Source organism: Dermacentor silvarum, chromosome 6 (genome assembly GCF_013339745.2).
Source record: "Dermacentor silvarum isolate Dsil-2018 chromosome 6, BIME_Dsil_1.4, whole genome shotgun sequence".
NCBI lineage: Eukaryota > Metazoa > Arthropoda > Arachnida > Ixodida > Ixodidae > Dermacentor > Dermacentor silvarum.
In genome coordinates this window covers 179,507,879-179,530,787 of record NC_051159.1, presented here as the reverse complement: position 1 = coordinate 179,530,787, position 22,909 = coordinate 179,507,879, and the positions used below count along the sequence as shown (strand labels likewise).

The following is a 22,909-nucleotide window of genomic DNA, read 5'->3' as shown; positions in this document are numbered from 1 at the left end:
GTTATAATGAGAGTTTACTGTATTTTCATGCCGGCTTCATTTCTGTTATAACAAGGTTTGACTGTAAATGATTACAAACTCAAAGATGGGGCCCAAGTTACTACACCTGTTGTTTCACGAGGACCTGTTGTGTCATTTAATCGTTTCTACAGCGATCTTGATCATGAAATTTGTGGTCATTGATCTTCGTTCTTTGGTGAAAAAATGCAAACAAGCAGTTGATCGAGCCGCAAAATTTTATTGTCAGCCTGTTCGTTCAAATACACTACACAGAGTGGGTTACACTTGTGTGACCTTGTGTTGCAAAATAAGGGGTAGAACACTTGCACGAAGCCGAAGCAGAGAGAGGTGGCAGGGCCGTGTGCAGAGACGAACATACGGAGACACGGGGTGGCAACACTCGACGTATGATATGTTCACTGAGACAAAATGACCACACAAACTGCCCTTGCAACAAGCCCTACGATGCTGCTGGCCTCCAACCAAACACATGCACGCACGCACGCACTTCCGGTCAGGGGAGAAGGGGGGCATGCAGAGAGGCACTAACGCTGGACAACCTGTACAAAAAGATGCCTAGGCCTTTAGCTGCTGGAAAGCTTGGCTCGTTGGTGGTGCGACACCTTAAGGTTCGAGAAAAGTAAATAAAAAAAAAAAAGAAACTGGCGCTACAGAAACTCCAACCGGAAGAAGAGCGGAGAGCGCAAGTGGCACGCCACCAACCGGAGGGATTCCCGTTTACCCACGCTCTAGCCACCCTGGTTGCAATTAAAACAACATGTGCCCCATCAAGACACGACACCCATAATCTCTTGTGCTCTGACAGTGACACCTAGCCAAGCTGCCTTGACAGTGTCAATCACTCCCGTCAGCTTAATGAATTTCACATCTTTCACAACACAAAGCGAGGGAAGGAAATTCTTTTAAGTAGACACGCACACTTCACCAATAAATTATTCAACATGCTGTTTTTGTGATCCTCTTTCCAGACTATCTCTTAATAAAAAGTGAATCCTTGCATTGGTGGCGGCTACCTAGCCTCAACCCCATGCTTGAGGACACCTCTGTGCTGCGGTGAAGTGGAGACTGCGAACGAGAGGTTCATTTGCACACACACACACGAGCTGCCAACACATTGCTAGAAATTTGCTAGATGCCAGCCGCAGTTTCCACTTTGCTGCTCCACGAGCCTGTCCTAGAGAAACCTCTCAGGCAGAAGTGCCTCAAACTTGGTGGCATCTTGCCTGGCATCGTGTTGTTGACATAAATCCCACCCCTCTCGCAAGTGGTACAACAACCCTAGGGCACGTCCCCCTTCTTGCACTGTCATCTGCTCCTCTCCCGGGCCACGTCCCTTTAGCGCCAGCCTTGCCCTCGGACTTTAAGACGCCTAAGCGGCCGCAACGGAGCCTATGTACAGAAAGAGAGAGGGGCATGGTGTGTTGTATTCAGTTGGCCTCAAAGTACTTGTAGGTGGGGTTTTCGTAGCCGTTGACCTGCATGGCCGTCAGATGGCGCTCCTCAGGAGAGGCTGTGGGTCCTCCTCCCACCTGCAGTAGAAGGCAGCAAACACCTTAACAAGACAACCCCCTGAATTTCAGTGTATTGGAAGTTATATGCACAGAGCAGAAAGGTAACAAAATGTGTGCAAGCGAAGTGCTCTCTGCATACAGAAAAAGGACCCTTCAGATGCACACAAGTGGGTGCCCAACAAAGGTTCCGTAACATGAAGCATATGAAAAACATTTAAGGGGTATGCTAAGTGTGCTTTGCAGCAAAATTGAGACCAAACAGAGGCTGCCTTCACAACTGCTGACAGAGTGGAGCAACATGCATTGTAAAAAAACTTGCATCATTCCTGCAAGGGACACAAATTGAACCAAAGTCTATTATGTGCACTGCACAAAACACCACAGTAATCTGTAAAGATGACCTTGAAATTCCTGCATTCCCTGAAAAGCTGATGGCTTACATTGCGAGGCTTTCTTTTCGGGACAGTTTGCAGTTTAATGTGTCCTTTCTAGCAGGCTGTTGTATCCTCAGTTTTGACTTCAAAGTGTTTGATCACTAGCGCCACTCCACGCTCAACGTTGTATGATATTACAGTCACGCATGTTGGCGCAGTGCACCACCCCATGTTCTCCCTCTTCCCTGGGTGAATAAAGTCAGTCGTCGTTTGGTCCCCGAAGTAGGAAGTCGTTTTTCTTTCTGCGGTGCTTTGCGCCCCCCCCCCCCCCCCCCCCACGACTGTTAGGCCTCACTCTGTAGGCCTCACATCCGGCTGCCCCATCAAGGCAATACTATACAGGCCTTACCAAAAAGTTTTACAAATGGCACCATCTGCTTGAAGTAAACAGACCATAGGGAGCTGCTGTAGAGGCGGCAGAAGTTTAAAATAACAATATCATAAGAAACCCTGGCACTAGTGTTTGCACACGCCACCCATACAATGCTTCATACAATATGGGCACAATAGGCAGCACATGGTTGTGTCTAAGGACGGCCCCCTTATAAAAATGGAACTACCTTCTGCTTTCAGATTTTGGCCTCATTTGTCACTGCAAATTTGTCGTACGACAATTATCACAATGCTAAAAAGCAATGGCTTCGATGATGCTGTTTTCGGAACATCAAATATAAAAACCTTAAATTATTAGAAATAGTCACCCACGCTGTGTGTTACAGTGCAAATGTCATCTAAGTGTAACAACATGCATGCACTGTAAACCATGTGACAGAATTGATTAGTTTTGAGCATGTAAGACTTAACTGCTCTAATAAAACATGTTACTGGCATAAAGCACACCTGAAATTCACGGAATAACAAAAAAATCCACAGTGCATTCCATGTACAGTCGAATCTCAATAATTCGAACTCGAAGGGGCCCAAATATTTTGTCCGAATTAAAAGAAGGACTTATTTTTAAGTATTCGTGCACCATAGCACAACGTATGAACGGTGCAATTCGTGAAATATCGCGGCGCGCAAGCACATATCGAGCGAGAGCCACGAAACTGCCCACGTCGGCCAACGCTCGCTTCCCGATAACGGGCGGCGCAGGCACGGCGCGCGGGGACCGTTGCTGGTGAGGGAGGAGGGCGGCAGGGAAGCGGACTTGGCCTCGGCAACTGTCGACTCCCTCGTAGCTCCCTCACCTTCGACTGTCTCCGTGTGCGCCGGCCACTCCCGCGAGCCCGGCGCCAAGCTTAGCCTGCTCCCTGAAGTTTAGTTTTCTGCCGCTGAAGCGAGCGTTGACCGGCGTGGGCAGTTTCGTTGGCCGGACGGGGCCCTCCGCCGGAACTCTGCCCCGCAGCCGCGTTGGCTGAGACGTCGACACGTACACGCGTGTTCCGGCGCCATGCAGAAACGGCGACCTTGCCATTTGAGAGTGGCGCCGCGGTTCTCTTTCTTTAGTTTTTTTTCTCTCTGTGCGGCGTTGAGGGGTCTCACCTAAGCTTTTGCTCTATGGCGGTGTCGGAGCAATGCCAGTCGGAGGCGCCGCCACGTGATTTAGCGCGCTGCTGAGAGCATTGTCGGTGCGCGGTATGTTCGAATTAACCATCGCAAATGCTTTTGCGTTCGAATTACCAGGCATTCCCCATAATACATCGCCAATCTATAATGTTCCTGCATCTTACGCAAGTTTGAATGTGGCGCTCATGTAAATTTAGCAGTGCAGCCAGCTTGTACATTGCAACAAAGACCGATGCATTGCAACAAACGACCGGCACGTTGCAGATACGACGCAACCACGCGGGTGCCGTATCTTGAAAGCGATCTCCGACATGCGCAAAGTGCCCGCGCGGACCTTATCGTCAAAATGACCTGCGATGTTGACAAAAGTGCGCCTAGTGCCAATGGCTTCGTATGCGCAAAGGTCAATTCGCTTGCTGTTGCTGCTGCGCTTCCTCATGCCAGCGTTTCGATAGCTAGTGTCCGCGGTCATCGAGCGAAGTGTGTTAATGTTTACCTGTGCACACGTGACATCGTGCTTGTCAATTTAGTTAGTAAGTGAATGTTTAAAAGTGTATACGGCCAGTACAACTACTATCCTTACTTCGTACAGCTCTACTAATTTGCTATCGCAATTGTTGCATCACCTTTCGGGCGAAACTGCGGCTTTTTTTTTTTTCGTGGTCCCTTGAAAAACGTATCAGGGATGCTTTCTTCTTGCCCAAATCATCAACGATAACCTTCGAAAAGGCGTATAAGTGCGCCCACGTGATCTCGGGAATGTTTTCGCACGCCACTGAACGCCTGAGCACGCCGAGTGCAGGGAGCGTTTTGGCTGTTGGGGCTGCGCTGCGGTTGTCGTTGCAGCATTGGTCCTCGTCAACTTTCTCGCTAAGCATTGGCTAGGCTGTGATGTGGTCCGGTCCGCTCGGCGTGGGGACCAATGAGAGAGAGAGAAACAACTTTATTAAAATAAAGATTGTGCTTGGTTACTGTGGGTGGAGCCCCTCTTCCAGGGCCCCACTGGCTATTGCGGCACGCCTGGTCTGGTCGAGGGTCGCCAATTGGCTTCCCAAGTCCAGTTCGGAGAGTCGCGCCTCCCACGACCAATTGCTAAATGTGTCGTTAAGTAGCGGCGAGTCGGCGTCTGCTGGACGCTGCGTGCATTGGTAAGTGATGTGTTCTAGTGTTGTGGTGGAGTCGCACCATGGACATCTGTCGCTGTGTTTGTCGGGAAACATTTTGTGGAGTCTATGTAAGTGTGAGTAGGTGTTTGTCTGTATTCGGCGCCAGTCCCTCGCCTGTCGCCTGTTGAGCTTGGGGTGAGGTCTTCCTAGTCGTTGTACCTCAAGTATGTCTCTCGGTGTGCTGCCGGGTGTCGGAGAGGCGTCCGTTCGAGCTGTATGTATCGCGGCTCGGCCTGTCATACCTCGAGCCAGGCGATCCGCCCGATCGTTGCCTTCCACTCCGGTGTGCGCAGGGACACCAGGTTATCCAGTGGTCCATTTGGAGGCTTGGTCCTAGTATGCAAAGGACCCCAGCTGGTAGAACTCCCCGAAGGAAGAGCCGGCAGGCGTCTCGTGAGTCTGTGAGTATATTAGCCGATTGGCTCTTGGCCTCAGCGTCTCGGATGGCTAGGGCTATGGCTGCGGATTCCGCCGTGGCGCTTGAAGTCGTGCGCACGGACGCTGCTACGATCGGTCTCGTCTGGTTCGTCGCGACAGTCACATAGCGTATTTTTCCGCATATAACCCACCACCACGTATAACCTGCACCCCCAATTACAACAGCCGGGAAAGAAAAAAAAAATATCCGCGCGTATAACCTGCGGTGATAACTGCATGCAACAACGCTCAAATCTTTGCGAAAACAGTCCTTTCACGGATACACGACTCGTCCACATGATCGTATCATCGGCCAGAGGCTCTGTCCCCCCCCCCTTCAGCGATGCTGATAAAGCTGGATTCACACGACGGACGCCATCGCGGACAAATCAGTCACGTGACACTCCACGCAAATCGGATCACTTCGCAGGCACAGCTAGCGTTCACGCAACTGAGGATAACAGTGCGGCCGGAGCAGCACTCGCATCAGCAATGGCGATTTGGTTATCAGCCGTATCGCGAAGCGCTTCGCGTGAACCGAGGGAGCGCCGCGGGAACGGGTGACGTACAAGTTCGCCGGCACCTCGTGCATTATTCGCTATACGCAAAATGCCGACATGTAAAATGGAGGGGAATGGACAACCATGATGGATGAGAGTCTTCAACACGCAGTGGTGGGGAGAGGGTAGGATTTCCTAGGAGATTGCGAAACTAAATGGCGGAGAACTTTGCCTCGAGGTGTGGTGTAGCCACCTGGCCGTGTAGCCACCTGGCCATGAAGCCACACCTCCAAGTAAAATTCGCGTATAACCTGCACCACAACTTTACCGGCAACTTTTTAGAATTTTTGGTGCGGGTTATACGCGCGAAAATACGGTAAGTAGGAGTCGCTGTCTCCCCTCGGGGGAATAAGCTCGTGTCAGTAAAATATGTGTCTGCGTCTTCCTGCCTTTTGCGCAAGATGGCTACTCGGGTTTGTTGCCGTTTCACATGGAAGTGAGGGTTCATATGACGTGGGATGGGGTTCACATGGATTCGTGCTCGTAGATCAGGTGGCATAAGTGTGGTCTCGTTTCCGCAGAACTGTGGCGTTAGGGGGTATCGTAGTCGTGTTAGTACAGAGCGCCCCTGGGGTATTGCGTTTAGTCTTTCGTGCTGGGCCTTGAGTGTGGCCGCGGCGAGTTCTTCGTATGTGTTCATGATGCCTAGCTCGCTGAGACGGTCAGTGCTCGTGTTTTTGGGCAGGCCGAGTGCCGCCTTGCAGGCAATCCGGAGCAGTCGATTTGCTTGGTCGATGTCAGTTTGTCGGGCGGCTTGGAAAGGAAGAGCGTAAGTGATTCTGCTTATGACGAAGGCCTGTACTAATATCATGGTGTCTGTCTCCGTCATTCCCTCTCTGCTACGTGAGATTCTGTTAATGAGGCTAGTAACACTGCTAACCGTGCGCTTGAGTTTGGACAGGGCGATGCCGGCACTGCCCTGCATATGCATTGGTACCTGCATATACAGGGACCAATGAGAGATTGCGCAGCCGCGTGACGTAGTCGATTGCTTGGCGACTATGGATCCCGCCCAGATCCTGCTGTGCCGGCTTGTCTGTGCCAGTCGCCCCGCTGAATCGGCCGCCACCGCCATTGCTCACGCGTTCGTATGCTCCGCAGCGGCACGGCAGCACTTTCGGAAAAGTAAATTTTTCTCGTATTGTGAGCAATGTATTTCGGCAGGGGAATGTTATAAATTTGTATCACACCGAAATTCGTACCAGCCGGGATCGTATCACCGGGGTTTTACTGTACAGAAAAATCCATGTACAATGTACTACACTCAACATCCAGTTCAGTCATCAAGCTCCATGGCGACTGGATAACTGCAGCTCCAGAATTTTTTCTAGTGATCTCAGTATGCTATGGCAGAGGAATAAGGGGATCTGAGGGGCTCAAATTTTTTGTTACTGGTAACCATATGAGCAAACAGACTATAAAGCCAGGAATGGCAGAGGCACTAAATATTGGCCGGACAGTAAACCCTACAGCACAAACTGACCTGTACAAATCCACGGGCATGGGGCGAGCGTTGGCGTCTGAGCAGCACAGCCCCAACGAGCAGTGCGGTGAGTAGTGCAACTCCGGCAAAGGCAAGTGTGATGTAGACGCTGCCGCTCCACTTGAGCCGTCCCAAGGCATCGGCATGTGAGGGCCGCCGAAGTGTGTATGCGGGTTCCGCATGCTGCAGCAGTTGGCTCTGGGCATGTGCCGGTCGAGCAGTCGGTGCCACGGGGGCCATTGGTGCAACTGGCGGGGCCAGTGTGCTACTGCTGGCTGGCAAAATGCTCTCGTCTTCCACCGACTCGGAGTCCTCTGTAATGAGCCAGCAAAGACAGAGCTCCATCATCAGGGTAATGCGTAATCAATGCACAGCACACACATGATTTTGTGACTACCGGGCATTGGGCATGAATGTAGCCTAGCAACTGTACACTGCCCTGTACACCTTTTTTTTGAAGCCTCAAAAATGCCTAGGAACAAGTGGGGTACCTTCCAGGGAACATATTACAAAAATAATTTTTCAAAAACACCTAGTATGAATCAAGATAATTCGAGCGCAATGTTTACTTCTCTCAAACCCCCTCAATGATGTGCTGGCTCACATTGTCTACTGAGGTCTGTGCCATACTTGCGTGTACCAAAAATGTTCTGTGTGGTCCGAGGCCATCACAGGTTGTTTTGATCATGACTTTGCTTATGGTGTGCTGATGACAACTCAAGAATGAAAATACCATAAGCATCTTCATCTATCTGTCTCAGTGTGTGGGAAGCAAGGCCATTGGAAAGATACTACCGACTTGAACTCTTTTCGTACCGCGCCCATTGGGCAACGTTAGCGCTCTATCGATGGTTTGAAACGCCGCTCACAAACATACTGCGCTATCAGACGTGAAGGAGAAAAACTACATTTTAGTTTTCTAAGCAGTTCGCTTTTTTTTCCCGCAAGGCGGTGATTTTTAAACGCACTCCGAAGTTTAGCAATCGTCAAAGGAGAATGAAAAAATGGTTGCCTGCTATCGATGGTTTGAAACGCTGCTTTCGAGACCTTCCGCGCCGCTCACGGACACGCTGCGCCATCGGACGTGAAAGAGGCAAAACTATATATTTTTTTCTAAGCAGTTAGCTTTTTTCCCGCCAGGTGGTAATTTTTAAACGCACTCCAAAGTTCTTCCGTGATTATCAAAGCAGAACGCAAAAATGTCCGGCTCCGGAAACGGCATGCGCGCTTTGGGAGATCGCAGATATTGCGATTCCGCTACCTCGGCGGCTGATCTTATTGATACATCGAAAAGCGGCGAGTCAGAGGACGCTGACTTTTCGTTGGACTTTGAGCCTGAAAGCGATGACGACGCAAACCAGCCCGGAACATCGGTGGCCGCAGCCCGGCCCGCCAACTGCAGTGCTTGCAGTTAAATTTGTGCAGCGGGATAGCTGTTCTATTAAAAATTCAGTTTTTTTCGGAGATAGTGCCTAATATACGGCAATACATTTTGTATATCTCATAATTTTTATGATATATTTTTCTTAGTAGATACAAACATGTCTTTACAAACTTTGTTCAATTTTATTGCACAATCTTGATTTTAACAATTTATACCTTTTTTATGACATACATCTCATGAATAAAACTTTTAGGCGTGAAAAGTGCATTCATCTTGCTCTCTGTTTATCTACTACATTATATATTGAGTGCAGTAGTTCCTTCAGAAAAAAACATCTGCCGTAACATACGAAAAACACCTATTTTCCTCATGGTAAGGAAAGAGTTAATAGGCTATAACCCAGACATAGGCCATTAGCCAGGGTGGGGGGGAGGTCCCTCAACGACTATTCAAGTACTACTGACAGTACATCTACACAGAGGCAACTTGATAAGACCTTACCTACAAATTTACATATGACCATGCGAACATCAAGGTGCAGGATGCAAGCACCTTGATGTTCATGTAGTCATTTGTAAATCTGTAAATGCAAGCATTTCGTTGCTGCTAATATTGCCTTCAAAAATTATTAAAAATGTATTTAAATTCTGGGGTTTTACGTGCCACAGTCATGATCTGATTATGAGGCATGCCGTAGTGGGCAACTCCGGATTAATTTAGACCACCTGGGGTTCTTTAACGTGTACCCAACACACATTAGACGAGCATTTTTGCATTTTGCCCTCAACGAAATACGGCTGCTGTGGCGAGGATTTGATCCCCACTAACCAACCACGACGGGTTTTCGAAAATTCTTCAGAGAATGTTTGACTGTAACGAATTCCATTTTTTTTTTTTACATATTGTGAGGAGGACGTTTCCTAGCACATGGACAAGTCCTTATGTTCTCGTCTTTTTTATGTTAAATTGCCGCTTATACTCTGAGAGCAACATCGTACCGGCCGTGGTCGGCGCTGGCGGTGGTGGAGGTGGCAGCAGGGGTTCGCTGCTGGTGGCCCCCCGCAGGGTGCTCCACAGCTGGCCAAGGCGGCCCTTGAGTGACTGGGGAAGCATGTCCAGGCTCTGGTTGGCCAGGCGGTCCAGTGAAGTCAGGTGGGCACGCACTTCCTCAGCATCCCCTCCGTGCTGCCGGTACGAGTGCAGCGTGTGGCTCCTGTCCTTCTCCAGGGCCCGCAGCAACCGCTCCAGGCAGCGCTCCACACGCTTGGTCTGAGTACGTGCATCAAGAGGAGCAATAACGACACAGTCCACTTGCAGCGACATTCATGAAACTGAAAAATCCGATGCACATGGTTATCAATAAATTGCAGTGATGTTAACTGGCCGCTTATGTGCTGGCATCAGGGCTGCACTTGGTTCCCTTGATATTGATGGAGTGAGGCAAGTTATATCATGCTTGCATCATTACAATGCAAGGCGGAACATTTCATAACTCGTATTTAGAAATGAGAGGCCAGGGATTGTATACGGCACTGATTACTTTTAGAGATTTCACTTTCAGCAGGTACTAATTGGTTAAGACAGTGGGGAGCATGGTCATTTGTCTAATGAGGCATTACATGAGACACCATGTCGCACAAAAGTGAAAGTATCCCCTAAAGTGGTCAATCGAGACCTTAGATTGGGAAACTGCCTTTGTGCACACTGAACTGTGGTAGCAGGTAATGCTTTAAGTCCCTAGACTGGGTTTCTAAAAACTAAAAGGGGCTTTAAGTGGATCATTCTGCCAGCTCTGTACCATTGCTTACGGCATTTTGAAGCACGGGGGGAATGTTCACAATATGTATCTGAATAAAAAATTACATTCTTTAACAGAAAACTACAGAGAAAAAAAAAAAGAAAAAAGAAAAACGGTTGTATGAAAATTCTTTATGCTGTAAGACTGCTCTGTTCTGCATCTGCACAAACTGATTTATGATGATTCCAGATACAGTTGATCCCGGATATATCAAACTCTGATACCTTGAATCATTGTCTATATCAAACCATCGTAACATCCCCTTGAAAATGCCATGCTAAAGTATAGCACGTATCGAACTCCCGTTCACCGCCACATTCCACATGTCTAACGCTGTGCCCCGCTGTACCACTGCAGGTGCACTTCTTCTAACAGCACCGTGATCACTTCTTGCGTCATCAGTAATATTAATTCTAACAAAACGGCACTGTTTTAGCAGATGCTGTCAAAGAAGACATTGAATATGAAGGGCAGTCCATGCCATGGAGGAAAAATGAGCAAGGTGTGTGTGTCAAAATATGGATGGCTCGTGCAACAAGGGTCTTATTTACGCTCCATAATGCTTTGTAAACTTCACCGGAACATAGCCGTGAATTGCAGAGAAGCATACAGATAGCGGAAAAAATTAATTGCTGTGCAGTAAAGGATACTGCCTGCAGTAGTTTGTTATCGAAAAGAGGATCACCATACTGCTTTAAAAATCACAAATGGCCTCTCGGTCTGTTGTGCGCACTTCACAAGAAATCGTGGATGGCACTAAATTTTTTCAGGTTTCCTTAACGGCATTTTAGGGTTCCGAGAGCAGCTAGGACAGATTCAACCCCAATTCCCACTTGGACAGTTTGGATTTAATAAACCCACAGGACGCCACATCCACCCTTTGCAGAAAGGCCCACCCCACCGTGGCTGAGGCATGCAAAACTCATTGCTGTGCGATTCACAGACCTGTAGTCCGCATGGAACGTATTTCATTCATGCTCGCAAGGACACATCAGTGGGAAGGGACTCGGGTGTTCTGCAGGCTGAAAGCCACTTTTGAATTTCAGCGCCCACCTGTTTCACTCGCTGCCGACGTAGAGCGATTGGCCATTAAAACAGTGTATTTTAATGAACACACGGTCGAGCATCTTCACACGCGACTCACAGTACGAGTGAGCTGATGGCGGTATGATGCATCACTATACAGGCTGGTTTGATGCCGCGCTGCGTCTATTTCTACCATCATGAATAAAAACACACATGCACTTCTATGTGCACAAGGCGCATGGCAGTCTCGTGGCCTGGCGACGCGGGCATTTAGAGTTGGTGTTGTGATGACTGATTATCAAAGACGCTACCGCAGTGCGAATGACAAGTGGAGAAAAAAAGAGAGAGAACATACAAAAAAAGCACACACATAAATTAGATAAACTCAAGTGAGTTTGATGTGGCCTTGGAGAAACAAATTGGTAAATATACCCACTTTTCACGATCTAGGGAGAATGGCCAAGACGTGCAGAGTTTTCAGATAAGCTTCCGATCGGCATATTTTGTATTTCAAATTATTCATATACAGTAGCCGACGGATTTTTCGGACTCCAAAAATTCGGACTTGTTGGATATTCCGGACTTCATAGATGTACCGGCAGGATTCCCATAGAGCTAATGCATTTTCGCGACCGATTTTTCGGACGAATATAGGTGCCAATGTTCGATTTTTCGGACTGAATCGCTCGCTCCGAGCCACGCTATCTGATCTTGGAGGCCGCCATGTTGGATTTTCCGCTGGCTTGGCCGGGCTTAGCTTCCAGTGCCCCCCTGTATAGCCTTCAAGATTAGTACACGCACGGTATCCTCTCGTCTCCGAGGCCATGCCCGCTCTTCCTTGGCCAACAAAACGTTCCAAACTTTTTTTTTTCGGTCAGCTCGGCACTATCGTCATATCACTTTAAGCGGAAAGTGTCGGTTGCGCCGTACGCTGTGCGCGGGTGAAAGCTTGCGAGGGTCAGCCGGCAACCACAATTTAATCTCACGCACGCGAGAAAGGAAGGCGGCCGGAGGCGCGCGCGGACTTTGTTCACTCGCGGGGCAAGGGGAGAAGGCGGCGGAGACGGTGGGGAGTTGCATTCAGCTCTTGCGGCTGCTGCCGACGGAGCTGCCACGCAGGCACCGTATCTTGAAAGCGATCTGCTATGTGGCCGAAGTGTGCGCCCGCGATCTGCGATGGGTACAAAGGGCGTGCGCTGAGTGCCAGCAGCTTCGTATGCGCCGTTTTTTTTTTTTCGTTTTTTTTTCGACGTTCGCGTTGAAGCGAGAGAATAGACAGTGAGAAGGTCCATTTGCCCGCGGTCATCGAGCGAGATGTGTTCATGTAACCTGTGCGCGCGTGACACCGTGCTTATTTAGTTAGTAAGCGCATATTTACAACTTTATACGGCCGATAAAACTAACATCCTTACTTCGTATCGGTGTCTATTAATTTGCTATTGCAATCGATGCTCCGCCTTTTGGGCGAAACTACGACATTTTTCTTAAGCCGGCCTCATAATTTTTTTCTCTTGGGGATGGGGGAGGGGGGGGGGGGGGGGTTCGGTCTGTTCGGTTTTTCGGACTGCTGGATTTTTCGGACTATTTTTCAGTCCCCGCGAAGTCCGGAAAATCAGTCGGCTACTGTATCAAACTATTTCGCGGACCCCTTAGAGTTCGATAAATCCAGGAGCGACTGTATAACAATCTATCAGTTATAACGACCACCACTTCGATACATATACAAATTTCCAATCACACCAATTCAAACTGCATTAGCAAGTATTTTTTAAAGCACCATACTATCAAAACAGGCACTTCAAATCTGGTCAAAATAAAAAGAGGATGCAGACAAAGGAGAAATATACAGGGTGTCCCAACTATCATGCAGCAAGATTTAAAAATATGAAAATGCCACACAGCTGCACAGAACCAACGTAATGCTGTATGTCGTCGCTTGGAGATACTCAGCATTTTTTGCATTCTGCCTAATTAGATAATTAGCCGTAATTAATTAATCAACTTCCCAAATATTATAATTAGATGAAAAGTGTCAATGAGAAAATTGTAGAACAACATGAGAAACTACCGATACAGCTTTCTGGTGCTCAATACACAGCCGCGACTGTGTGCCTATCTTGGAAATCATCTGTGATAGGTGCAAATTATAGGCAACCCGTGATAGCTGATGGCTTCATGTGCGCTGTGTTCTAACGTGCCTAGTTCTGAAGTGAGAGGCAGCATGAAGGGCAATTTGCTCGCCGGTGCTGCCGCTCTTCATCCCATCAATGTACTGATCGCAAGTGCCCACGGTCATTGAGTGAGATGTGTTCATGTTTGCCTGTGCGCGCGTGACACCATGCTTGTTAATTTAGTTGGTAAGTGAATGTTTACAGCAGTTTATATTCCTAATGAAACTACTATCCTTGATAATTTTATAGCTGTCAAATAACTTGCTATCACCTTTCGCCTTTCGAGTGAAACTGCAACTTTCTTTCAGACATTTCACGGCCCCTAGGGAGTCTGAAAAATTGGACACTGACAGTATACAGCTCACTACCTCATGTGCATGATATATAAAGCAACGAGTAGAATTTTTCTTCTCAATTCACAATGCTGATGCTTTGCTTGGTAGAAGCCCTTGCCATCACAATACTACCACGTTGAAATATCAAGTGTTCCAGCCATAAGAGTCACCCTACAAAGTGACCCAACCACAGTCACAGCCGCCTTATAATCAGCACTGGCACTTTTAAGGTAGTCTGAAAATTCGAATGGAAAGACACAGCAAAAAGGATAACATCTTTTTTTTTTTTTCAAGAACATGTTAAAGAAAATTAAATTGGGGAGTTTAACATCTCGAAACTGCACGGTTGTGCACCCAAAGTACAAATTTGCACTCAAAATACTGTACACAAGCGTTTTTGCATTCTGTCTCCACCAGAATGCGGCCACTGCTGGTGGCATCGAACCCACTACGATGTTAAGCACAATGCCACAGCCACTGCAGAGGGTTAATTAAGAACATATTACTAGTGGTGGAAGACATCAGTAAATGTGCGATAACCACTTAGATATTTATGATTTGCTATAGACCTTTGACGTTAATTATTTTAGACAACGCATTGCAATTGCAAGATCAAACCTGATCAAAGCCAAGGCATGTGCACCTAATAGGAATACAGAGAGCAGAGACAGTTTAAAATATTCATCCTCAAAATGGTGCACAAATGCACTGTCTTGTAATATTTTACCAAACATACTTCCTTATGCAATTGAAAATCGCATGGAAGACGAATATTCTAAAACTAAAAGAATAATAATAATAATAAATAAGTTAAATTGTGGGGTTTTACGTGCCGAAACAACGATCTGATTATGAGGCATGCCGTAGTGGTGGACTCCGGATTAATTTTGACCACCTGGGGTTCTTTAACAAGCACCCAATGGACGGCACACAGACCATTTTTGCATTTCACCCCCATCAATATGTGGCTGCTGTGGCTGGGATTTGATCCCACGACCTCATGCTTAGCAGCACAATGCCAAAGCCACTTAAGCAACCACGGCGGGTTATCTTAATGCTAGTCTAAGGGTTCCTAAAAAGTTACATAGCCTTGAGTTTTGACTGACTTTAATTCCACAATTGCAATGTGTGCCCTAATGTAATTATTTAAGCCTTAACTAAGCTAATCAGTTATATATTTACTGGCAGCCTGCACTACTAGTAATACATCTCCCTGCCTCCTCCCCCCCCCCCCTGCCCGCCCCCTTTTCCGAAAAAAAAAGGGGAAAAGGAAAGAGAGAGAGATACATTATTGTCTGTACAGCACTGTTTATAAAGATCCTACATATTTGAAGCAGGTGGTGTGATCACAGCAGTGACTGGTAAATAAGAGCACATGGATCAAGCACATCGGACTGCATCAGCAGTGCTGACTCACCCGTGGTGGCTTCTCCTGCAGTGCATGGTGATAGCAATCAAGGGCAGCCTTCTTGCGCCGGTTAAGGGTAGTGAGCACACGCTGCCGGTGCATTGCTGCTAGGCGGTGTCGCTCAGCCGACCCTTCGGCTTCCAGTGCCTGCACTGTCTTCTGGAATCGTGCGCTCATCTTACGCCGAAACTCCTCGGCACCCTTCGGGTCCCGCGCCTTCATTGCCTGATAGTGCTGTTCCAACTCGCTCCACTCCCGCATCACCCGTGTCACCTGCGTCACGTTGTACAGAGTTAATTTTTCATTAAGTTACGGGGCTTAACCCTTTCAGGGTCAATACCGTACATGTACGACCTCCGCGAACACCCTCAAAATGGTCAATGGCATACATGTACGGTATCGCTTGTACATTTAAAAAGCGCGCCTCTTTCGATCATTTCTTTCGCTTGGCATGTGCTGCCACTCGACGGAAACACGTGGAATTTTTTACTTGCGCCAATGCCTCTCCGTTTTTTTGTTTTTGTTTTTTTGCAACGGCGCGTCGGCTATCACTCGCGTATCCGGGCGCACGCGCACGCGTGCGGCGGCAAAGTGCACGATTCTTTCGATTATTTCTTTCGCTTGGTATGTGCTGCCACTTGAAGGGAACACGTGGAATTTTTTACTTGCGCCACTTCCTCTTTTTTTTTTTTTTTACGGCAACGGCGCGCCAGCTACCGCTCGCGCATCCCGGCGGCGGCAAGTGCACTCTTCTTTCGATCATTTCTTTCGCTTGGTATGTGCTGCCACTCGACGGGAAGACGTGGATTTTTTACTTGCGCCAATGCCTCTCTGTTTTTTCTTTTCTTTTTTTTTTTACGGCAACGGCGCGTCAGCTCTCGCTTGTGCATCCGGGCGCGCGCGCGTGCGGCACCGGCGGCAAGTTACCGTTTTCTCCTGCGACGGATCCCGCTTGTTGCACTAAACTGATGGCTATCTGGTTTCAAATCTCTTAAAGGGTGACCGCTTGTTACTCAATCGTTTATCGCCCACCGCGGCGCGATTACACCTGTTCCCAGGCAGCCGCGTATATACACAAACGATGCTGCCGTTCTTGCGGTTCCTTTTTTGGAGACCACAAAAGCTCTATAGCCCCTTGTTGGCGATAAGACGAAGGCTTCTCACTTGTTTCGGTTTCCGGACGTGCACACAACCATTTTTCAGTGCGCTTATCTTCTTATTCACGAATAGACAATGTGTATTTTACAACACAAACGATTTTTTCCTCACTTTACTGTCACTTTAAAAAAATTACGACCATATTTTTTCGAAATAGATTCTTTCGAAGAATTTAAATCAGCAGTAAAAAAAAATCGACCCTGGGGGGTCGCATTTGGCAAAAAAATTCGACCCTCAAAGGGTTAACATCCAACTGCTGCAAAATAGAGCACTACATGGGGGGTCAATGCAGGCCCAACATTTAGCGACAGTGGATGCAGTTCAAGTGCTACTCAGGGGACTTGAAAGTGTTTGCAATATTTGCCGGTCCCTTTTAAAAGGTTAACAATGTTTAGTAAAACATCCCGATCTCTAGTGCCCTCTACTGCTGCGAATCTTTATGAGCAAAAGTTATCACTCTGGCTCACATCCCTTAATTTAACAACTAAAGACGGTCACTGCTAATGCATCTGGTATTGTTAAAGAGCCTAGCTGACAAAGCACACACAAGGCCAAACTGTGTTAGAGCTGGGCCGCTGACCTGTGCCCGGTGGCTCTCCTGGAGGCTGTGTTGTGCCGCACGGAATGCTGCATGCTCGTGTCGGCTGTCATAACGGCTAAGGTATTGCTCCACTGGTCCCTCAGTGGTTGTCGTGGTCGTAGTGGTTGAAGTGGTCGTGGTTTCATCGTCGTCGTCATCCTCGTCACTGTAGTCGTCATCGTAGTCATCCTCACTAGAAGTGTCCTTGCCTGCAACACAGTATATTATGGGTATATTATACTGTATATAGGTATAATATACTGGGTATATTATGACAACTTTTTTAAAGAGCAATGCAGACTGGTACTGAGCTTTCGAACTCAAGATTGATTTTGGATTTGGTTTCCGTCCATTTCTCCTTGCTTGCTGTTCACCTTGTCGGCTTTAACTGTGTGTCCTTAAGGGTAACACTTTTTGAACAAGGCATTCTTGGTTGCTATAAAATACTGTTATGAAGATTTGAGCCTAATAAAGTAGACTTCTGTTAATTTTACTTCATTTAACTCGATACCTACCGAAGCTCTCGGCCGGCACCTATGCATTTCTATGGGCCAAACTTCAAAATTTCGATTCTAAATTTGCCAGATAACTTGAACTTGACCAGTCAGCACGCAAGCACCTGACCCCTATGGTGAACCCAATACCGATCCTTTTGGTGGCATCTATCTCGGCAGAGCTTAAGGGACAGTCGAAAACGCCTATTTTTGGCCTGCCCTAGGAATATTTTCCAGCAAACGGTAACTCACAATGTCCAATTACAGTATTTCAGTGACTCAACAGCCGCCTTTTCTTTTCCCAAGGAAATTAGGCCGAAAATTGTCTGCAAGGTGCAATCGGATACGAAACCAAACCACCTTTGCGACGTTCGTACGTTTTACTGCTTAACACTGCTGCATTACCGCGAAGCTGAGTTTAGGAAATTGACTACCATTCTAAAAATTTTGGTGGCGTTACATTTCTACTTTGAACACACAGAAAGTGAGCATGCATTTGATTTGAGGGCGTTTTAGACTCGGGGGAAAATACTGTAAATCTGCAGTGTGTTTTGGAATTTTTTTCTTCCATCTTGTTTAATTCATCATGCCGGATCACTCGATCAATTTCGTCGGTCCCGTCAGGATCGAATCAATGGAAGTCAATTATATTATTTCAGGACTTGCAGTAGGAAGACTGTACTTTTGTTCGAAAAATCCTACATTCTTAGTTTCAACTCTTGAGAACCCTTATAATGCCTACTGACATGATAGCCATATGATTGGCTGGATTCCTTTTAATGTTACGACTAAGCAGTGCCTCAGGAAGAACCAGAAGTAAAGCAATCAGGTTACTGATGGGGTGGTATTGACATTTAGTGGCACATAATGACATTACTAATGATTAGTTACTATGGTTTGAGAACCACTTGGGTGCAGCAACAGAGCTTTTAAGTGAAGTCGAAATGACAAAAAGGACAGGAAGGCCATGAACGTGAGGCAGCAACATCATTTCATGGCCGACAACTCTGTTATACTAAGCACATTCAAAAACACCAAATTGCGAAATATTCAAGATGATATCTTGCTATACCTTTCATAAAAGGTGTTGCAGGGCCCATTTAATGGATAAAAGATGGATAAAAGCATGTTGTCCGACATGACTTGCAAGCTGCCACACCGCCATTATCGCTGAGATCGGCCACTCAGTGCCTTGCGGCTGATCCCCGAGATAACGGCTCTGATAATTACAAGCCGGAGCCCAGCAAGACTCATGCCCGTACGACCGATCAAGTGTACGCAAACACTGCGCGGCACCACAACATGTGAACGCTAACTCACCTGCAAGCGTTAATTTATTTGAAAAAAAAAAAGGCGTAATTGCAGTCGCTGACTATTGAAGATGCATAGTGATGATGAGCATCGTGCTAGATGCATTCAATGGTAAGCAATACAAAGCAATCACTACAAGCACCACATCATGCAATTCACGCAATGAAATGCTGCGCACATTGGTAGGCGATACTATTACTTTGTGAGATTTTACTAGATTCACATGAGTTGGCAATACCACTCCGGAATGCCATCCTCTTGAGAAACATGTTTTGAACTGTGAGTGAGCAAATATTCGGTCCACTATATCCTATTTTGCATTGGACCTTGTACTTTCGGTTTCGTGATAGCCGTAGGTTGGCTCATTAAAATGAAGCTTGGCCATCCAAGTTAGTTATATTCGTTTATAATTATATTATATTGAGAGTTCACTGTACCGTATTTTCTCGCATATAACCTGCACCAAAAATTGAAAAAAAGTGCTTAAAAAGTGGGGGTGCGGGTTATCTGCGAATATTCGCGAAGGGAGGGGGTGGGGGTCGGCTTCACGGCAACGTGCGGCCTACGGGTCCACATTGTCCGCATGCCTATCGACATCGACGTGTGTTAAGCCAATAAGAGGCCAACACAGGTTATTGCCCGATTCACATTCATTGTCTGGTTAGACGCTTTTCGGCATGGAGGAAGAAAAATGCTTTTCGGTATGGGTGTTCTGTGCTTTTCGCATGCTTTTTGCACGAGTCAGGTGCTATTTCTTGTACGCCCAGTTTGCACAGTTGGCAAGCCTTAGGCATCATGAATGTGTCTCGGCGGCAGTCTTTCACAGTGAAAGAGAAACTGAAGATCATAGCCGCTGCTGAAGAAATTGGCAACAGAGTTGCTGCGAGATAGTTCCGAAGACGATTAAGTCTTTGAGAGCGGCGACGAAGACTCGGATGGCAGCAGTAAATCGGACGACAGCGATGACAACGTTGCGGCGGTCATTTTGAAATAAATTTGTTTTGAAAACGAAATGATGGCTGCGCGTAGTTGTAACTTCCTAGTCCTCATTTTTTCGGATAAGCGTGCGGGTTATATGTGAGGTTATTTTTTTTCTTTTTCGTGGAGTTTAAAGTTAGGGGTGCGGGTTATATGCGCAAAAATATGGTATGTGTATCAGGCTGTACAATAGAGAACAGAAAACAAAAAAAATTCAAACCCAATTTTAAGTGCATTAAAAAAAAATTATGTGCAAGACTGAGTGAAAATAGCAACAACAATCTTTCTTGGCTGCTGGCCAAACAAAATGCAATAAAACTCACATTCTACTTATACATTTTATTTACTTTTCTTTTTGATGTCTTTTTCAATGTTCCCTCAATGTACCACTACAGAAAAAAATTTTTTTCACAGTTCTTGGATTTTAAATACAAAATTGCACACTTCAGTGAACACTTTCAAGCCAAGGTTATAAAATATGAGCCCTTGGGCGCAAACGCTTAAAGATCATGGCACCATCAATAATTCAAGATTTCTTACAGAACAGCCATCCAATGTAGAATTGTGAAAGCGCATTGTATCGCTTGAACACGCTTGAACATGCCTCTTGACCTCTTGGTTTCAGTGTGCATGCCAGGCTGTGAAAAATACCTCCCCCCCCCCCCCTCTCAATGTTGCATCTGTAGCCCCCAAGATTTCTCCCTCAACTGTACACAAATGCCCAAGAAAGTAGACAGAGGGACAGTAGAAGCTGTATCTCAATTACAGTAAGCCACAGGCTTTGTCACATAGAGGTTGTGGGTTTGCCTCCCACCAGTGGCAAAAGTTTGCTTTTGTGTCACTTTCATTTTTCGTTATACTTAATAAGAGTAAGGTTTAGTGGCTGTCGCGTACAGCTGCTGAGCACGCAGTCGCGGGATCAAATCTCGGCCGCGACAGCCATTTCGATAAGGGTGAAATGCAACTACGCCTGTGATTGGGTCTGCTTCAAAGAAGCTCATGTGGTCAAAATTAATTTGGAGCCCCCAACCACACCATGTCCCATAATCAAATCACAGTTTTGGCATGTAAAACTGTAGAATTTAGTTCTAATCCTTAACAAGAGTGTGAAATGTATCGCAAGTGTAACCCTTATCTATAGTTCTACGGTTCAATAAAAACTACAATAATAAAGTAATTCACTTCCCCTATACTTCCCTTGGCTTCACTGTCTGTCTGCTTCACAAAGTTGTTGCTCAATATTGAGCACCTCAGTTTACCTGATTTTTTTAAACATTGTGAAACAGCAGTGACACAGTGGAGCGCACACACACCTTGCGAGTCCCTGTCGGACGATGGTGATGAGGCAGGCGGGCAGCAGACAAACTCGACTCCGGAGAAGATGTCGACGCCACAGGGCAGCAGCATGGCGAAGCTGCGCAGGCGCATGGCACGTCCGCGGCAGCTCTGCGCCGCCGTGCGGTTCCACTCGTCAAAGCTCTGGCACACACTCTGGTTGTGTATGTGGTCGAAGAGGCAGTGCTCGGGCACCAGCAGGGCATCACTCTGGAAGTCACCTTCGAGGCACCTGTAGGGCTTCACCCAGTGCACACTGCCCTCACCAGTGGAGCAGCGCTGGCCAGCCTTGCACCAGCCGTCAAGGCGGTAGTAGCGGCTCGACTCCACTATGTTGCGGATGTCACGCTTGGGGTACACCTGAGAGGTTATATTTTAGTTTAAGCCAACTGGCAACGAAATTTCATTTTGGCTAAATTGGTAACAAATGAGTAGTACACAGTACTGAAGCAATCTTGACAATCTGCAGGGCTGCTAATTGGCTAGTCTTATTGTTATCTGCCTTTCAATGTCACCTAAGCAGACGTGTACACTCGGTGACTGGCGTATAATGACGTTAAGTCGGAGCAAGTCGCCCTCCAAGATTTTTTACCGCGCCGCTGGCGGTGCTGGTCAAGATAAGGAGATGCGTGTTCCAAGCCGTGTCACTTCCGGCGAGCAGTATTACATATGTCATTTCTAGCAAGCGTTATTTTTTTCTTTTGTCCAGTTTTGGTATCAGAAACGTCTACTTCTCTGATCCTTTTCATGATGCATCTACTTGTATTTCAGACAAAACAATATTTCACAAGAGCTGCTTTTTATCTAGGCTATCTGAAATTAGGCTTCTTGAGTGGCCAAAATTTAGTTGCAGTTAGCCTTTAACCTTCACAAATTAACACACTGATTACATGATACAAGTTGCTGAGGATAATAACATGACAATCAACTGCAAGTTTGCAAACCGAAGGATTTGAGAAAAGCCCGAATGTCACCGCAACATTGTAACAAAGCCTGGTATTCATATTTGCAGCCTGTACTATAGTTGTATATGTGAACAACACAACATAAAGTTGTATGGTTTTAGTGGCCATGCTCACAAAATGCTTAGATATTCGATGTTTTCTCAGATCCTGCAGTCTGTAAACTTCCATAGTTGACCGTACTCCATAAAGAAACCTCAAGTGCCCCAATAGAAGTAACTACTTTTATTAAAAAAGATGCAATGATGATCCATAGTTTACATCATGCACACCAGTCATTAAATATTATTGTGCTATCAAGTGCATTAACCAGTTCAAGTACATTATCAATGTATATTTTCATTCACATTAATAGCATTTCGTATTTTGTTAATTTCTTTTTCTTGATTCAAACGACTTGTCTACATTTTTCTTAATGCTAATACATATACTGCTGAGGTGTACTGAGATAAAAATTTGTCAGTGCCACAGTTGTAAGAACATACTGTGAAATTTATTTCTTGATGGGTACCAAACCGGAGTTTTTGTAATACAGTATGGCATGCTGACATGTAGACATGATTTTTCATACAAGCTTTTTTTCATAGCGAATATTGTGCACAACAGGGTACAGACCTGGTCAAGCCTTTCTCAGCATTTTGTGTATTAATGCAGCATTGTATACTGTGAATGCAATGCAGAAATAAATTGTGAAAATGAAAACAATTGGACATGCATCCAGATGACCAAGCCCAGAAGACTATGCCAGAGATAAGTGGCCTTTGCGGTGGCACAGAGTTTTATTCAGGGGCCCTTCTCCAAGTGAAATCAACCAACATAAAAGCAGTAAGGTATATCAACAAGCTTCCAGATTAATAGCCAACTTAGG

At 46.5% G+C, this 22,909-nt stretch overlaps 1 protein-coding gene across 1 annotated transcript in view; it reads right to left on the bottom strand.

The window, feature by feature from the left end:
- Window positions 1–218: 218 nt before the first annotated feature.
- The window catches only part of LOC119456479 (amyloid-beta-like protein), a 32,925-nt gene continuing 10,234 nt past the window's right edge, over window positions 219–22,909 (bottom strand). The window contains exons 3-8 of the mRNA XM_037718291.1: window positions 21,058–21,439; window positions 16,962–17,170; window positions 15,233–15,496; window positions 9,484–9,754; window positions 7,102–7,415; window positions 219–1,550 (exon numbers count right to left, since the gene is read on the bottom strand). Coding sequence (XP_037574219.1) covers window positions 1,449–1,550; window positions 7,102–7,415; window positions 9,484–9,754; window positions 15,233–15,496; window positions 16,962–17,170; window positions 21,058–21,439 — 1,542 coding nt within the window. The 3' untranslated portion in view covers window positions 219–1,448. The remainder of the gene's footprint in view (window positions 1,551–7,101; window positions 7,416–9,483; window positions 9,755–15,232; window positions 15,497–16,961; window positions 17,171–21,057; window positions 21,440–22,909) is intronic.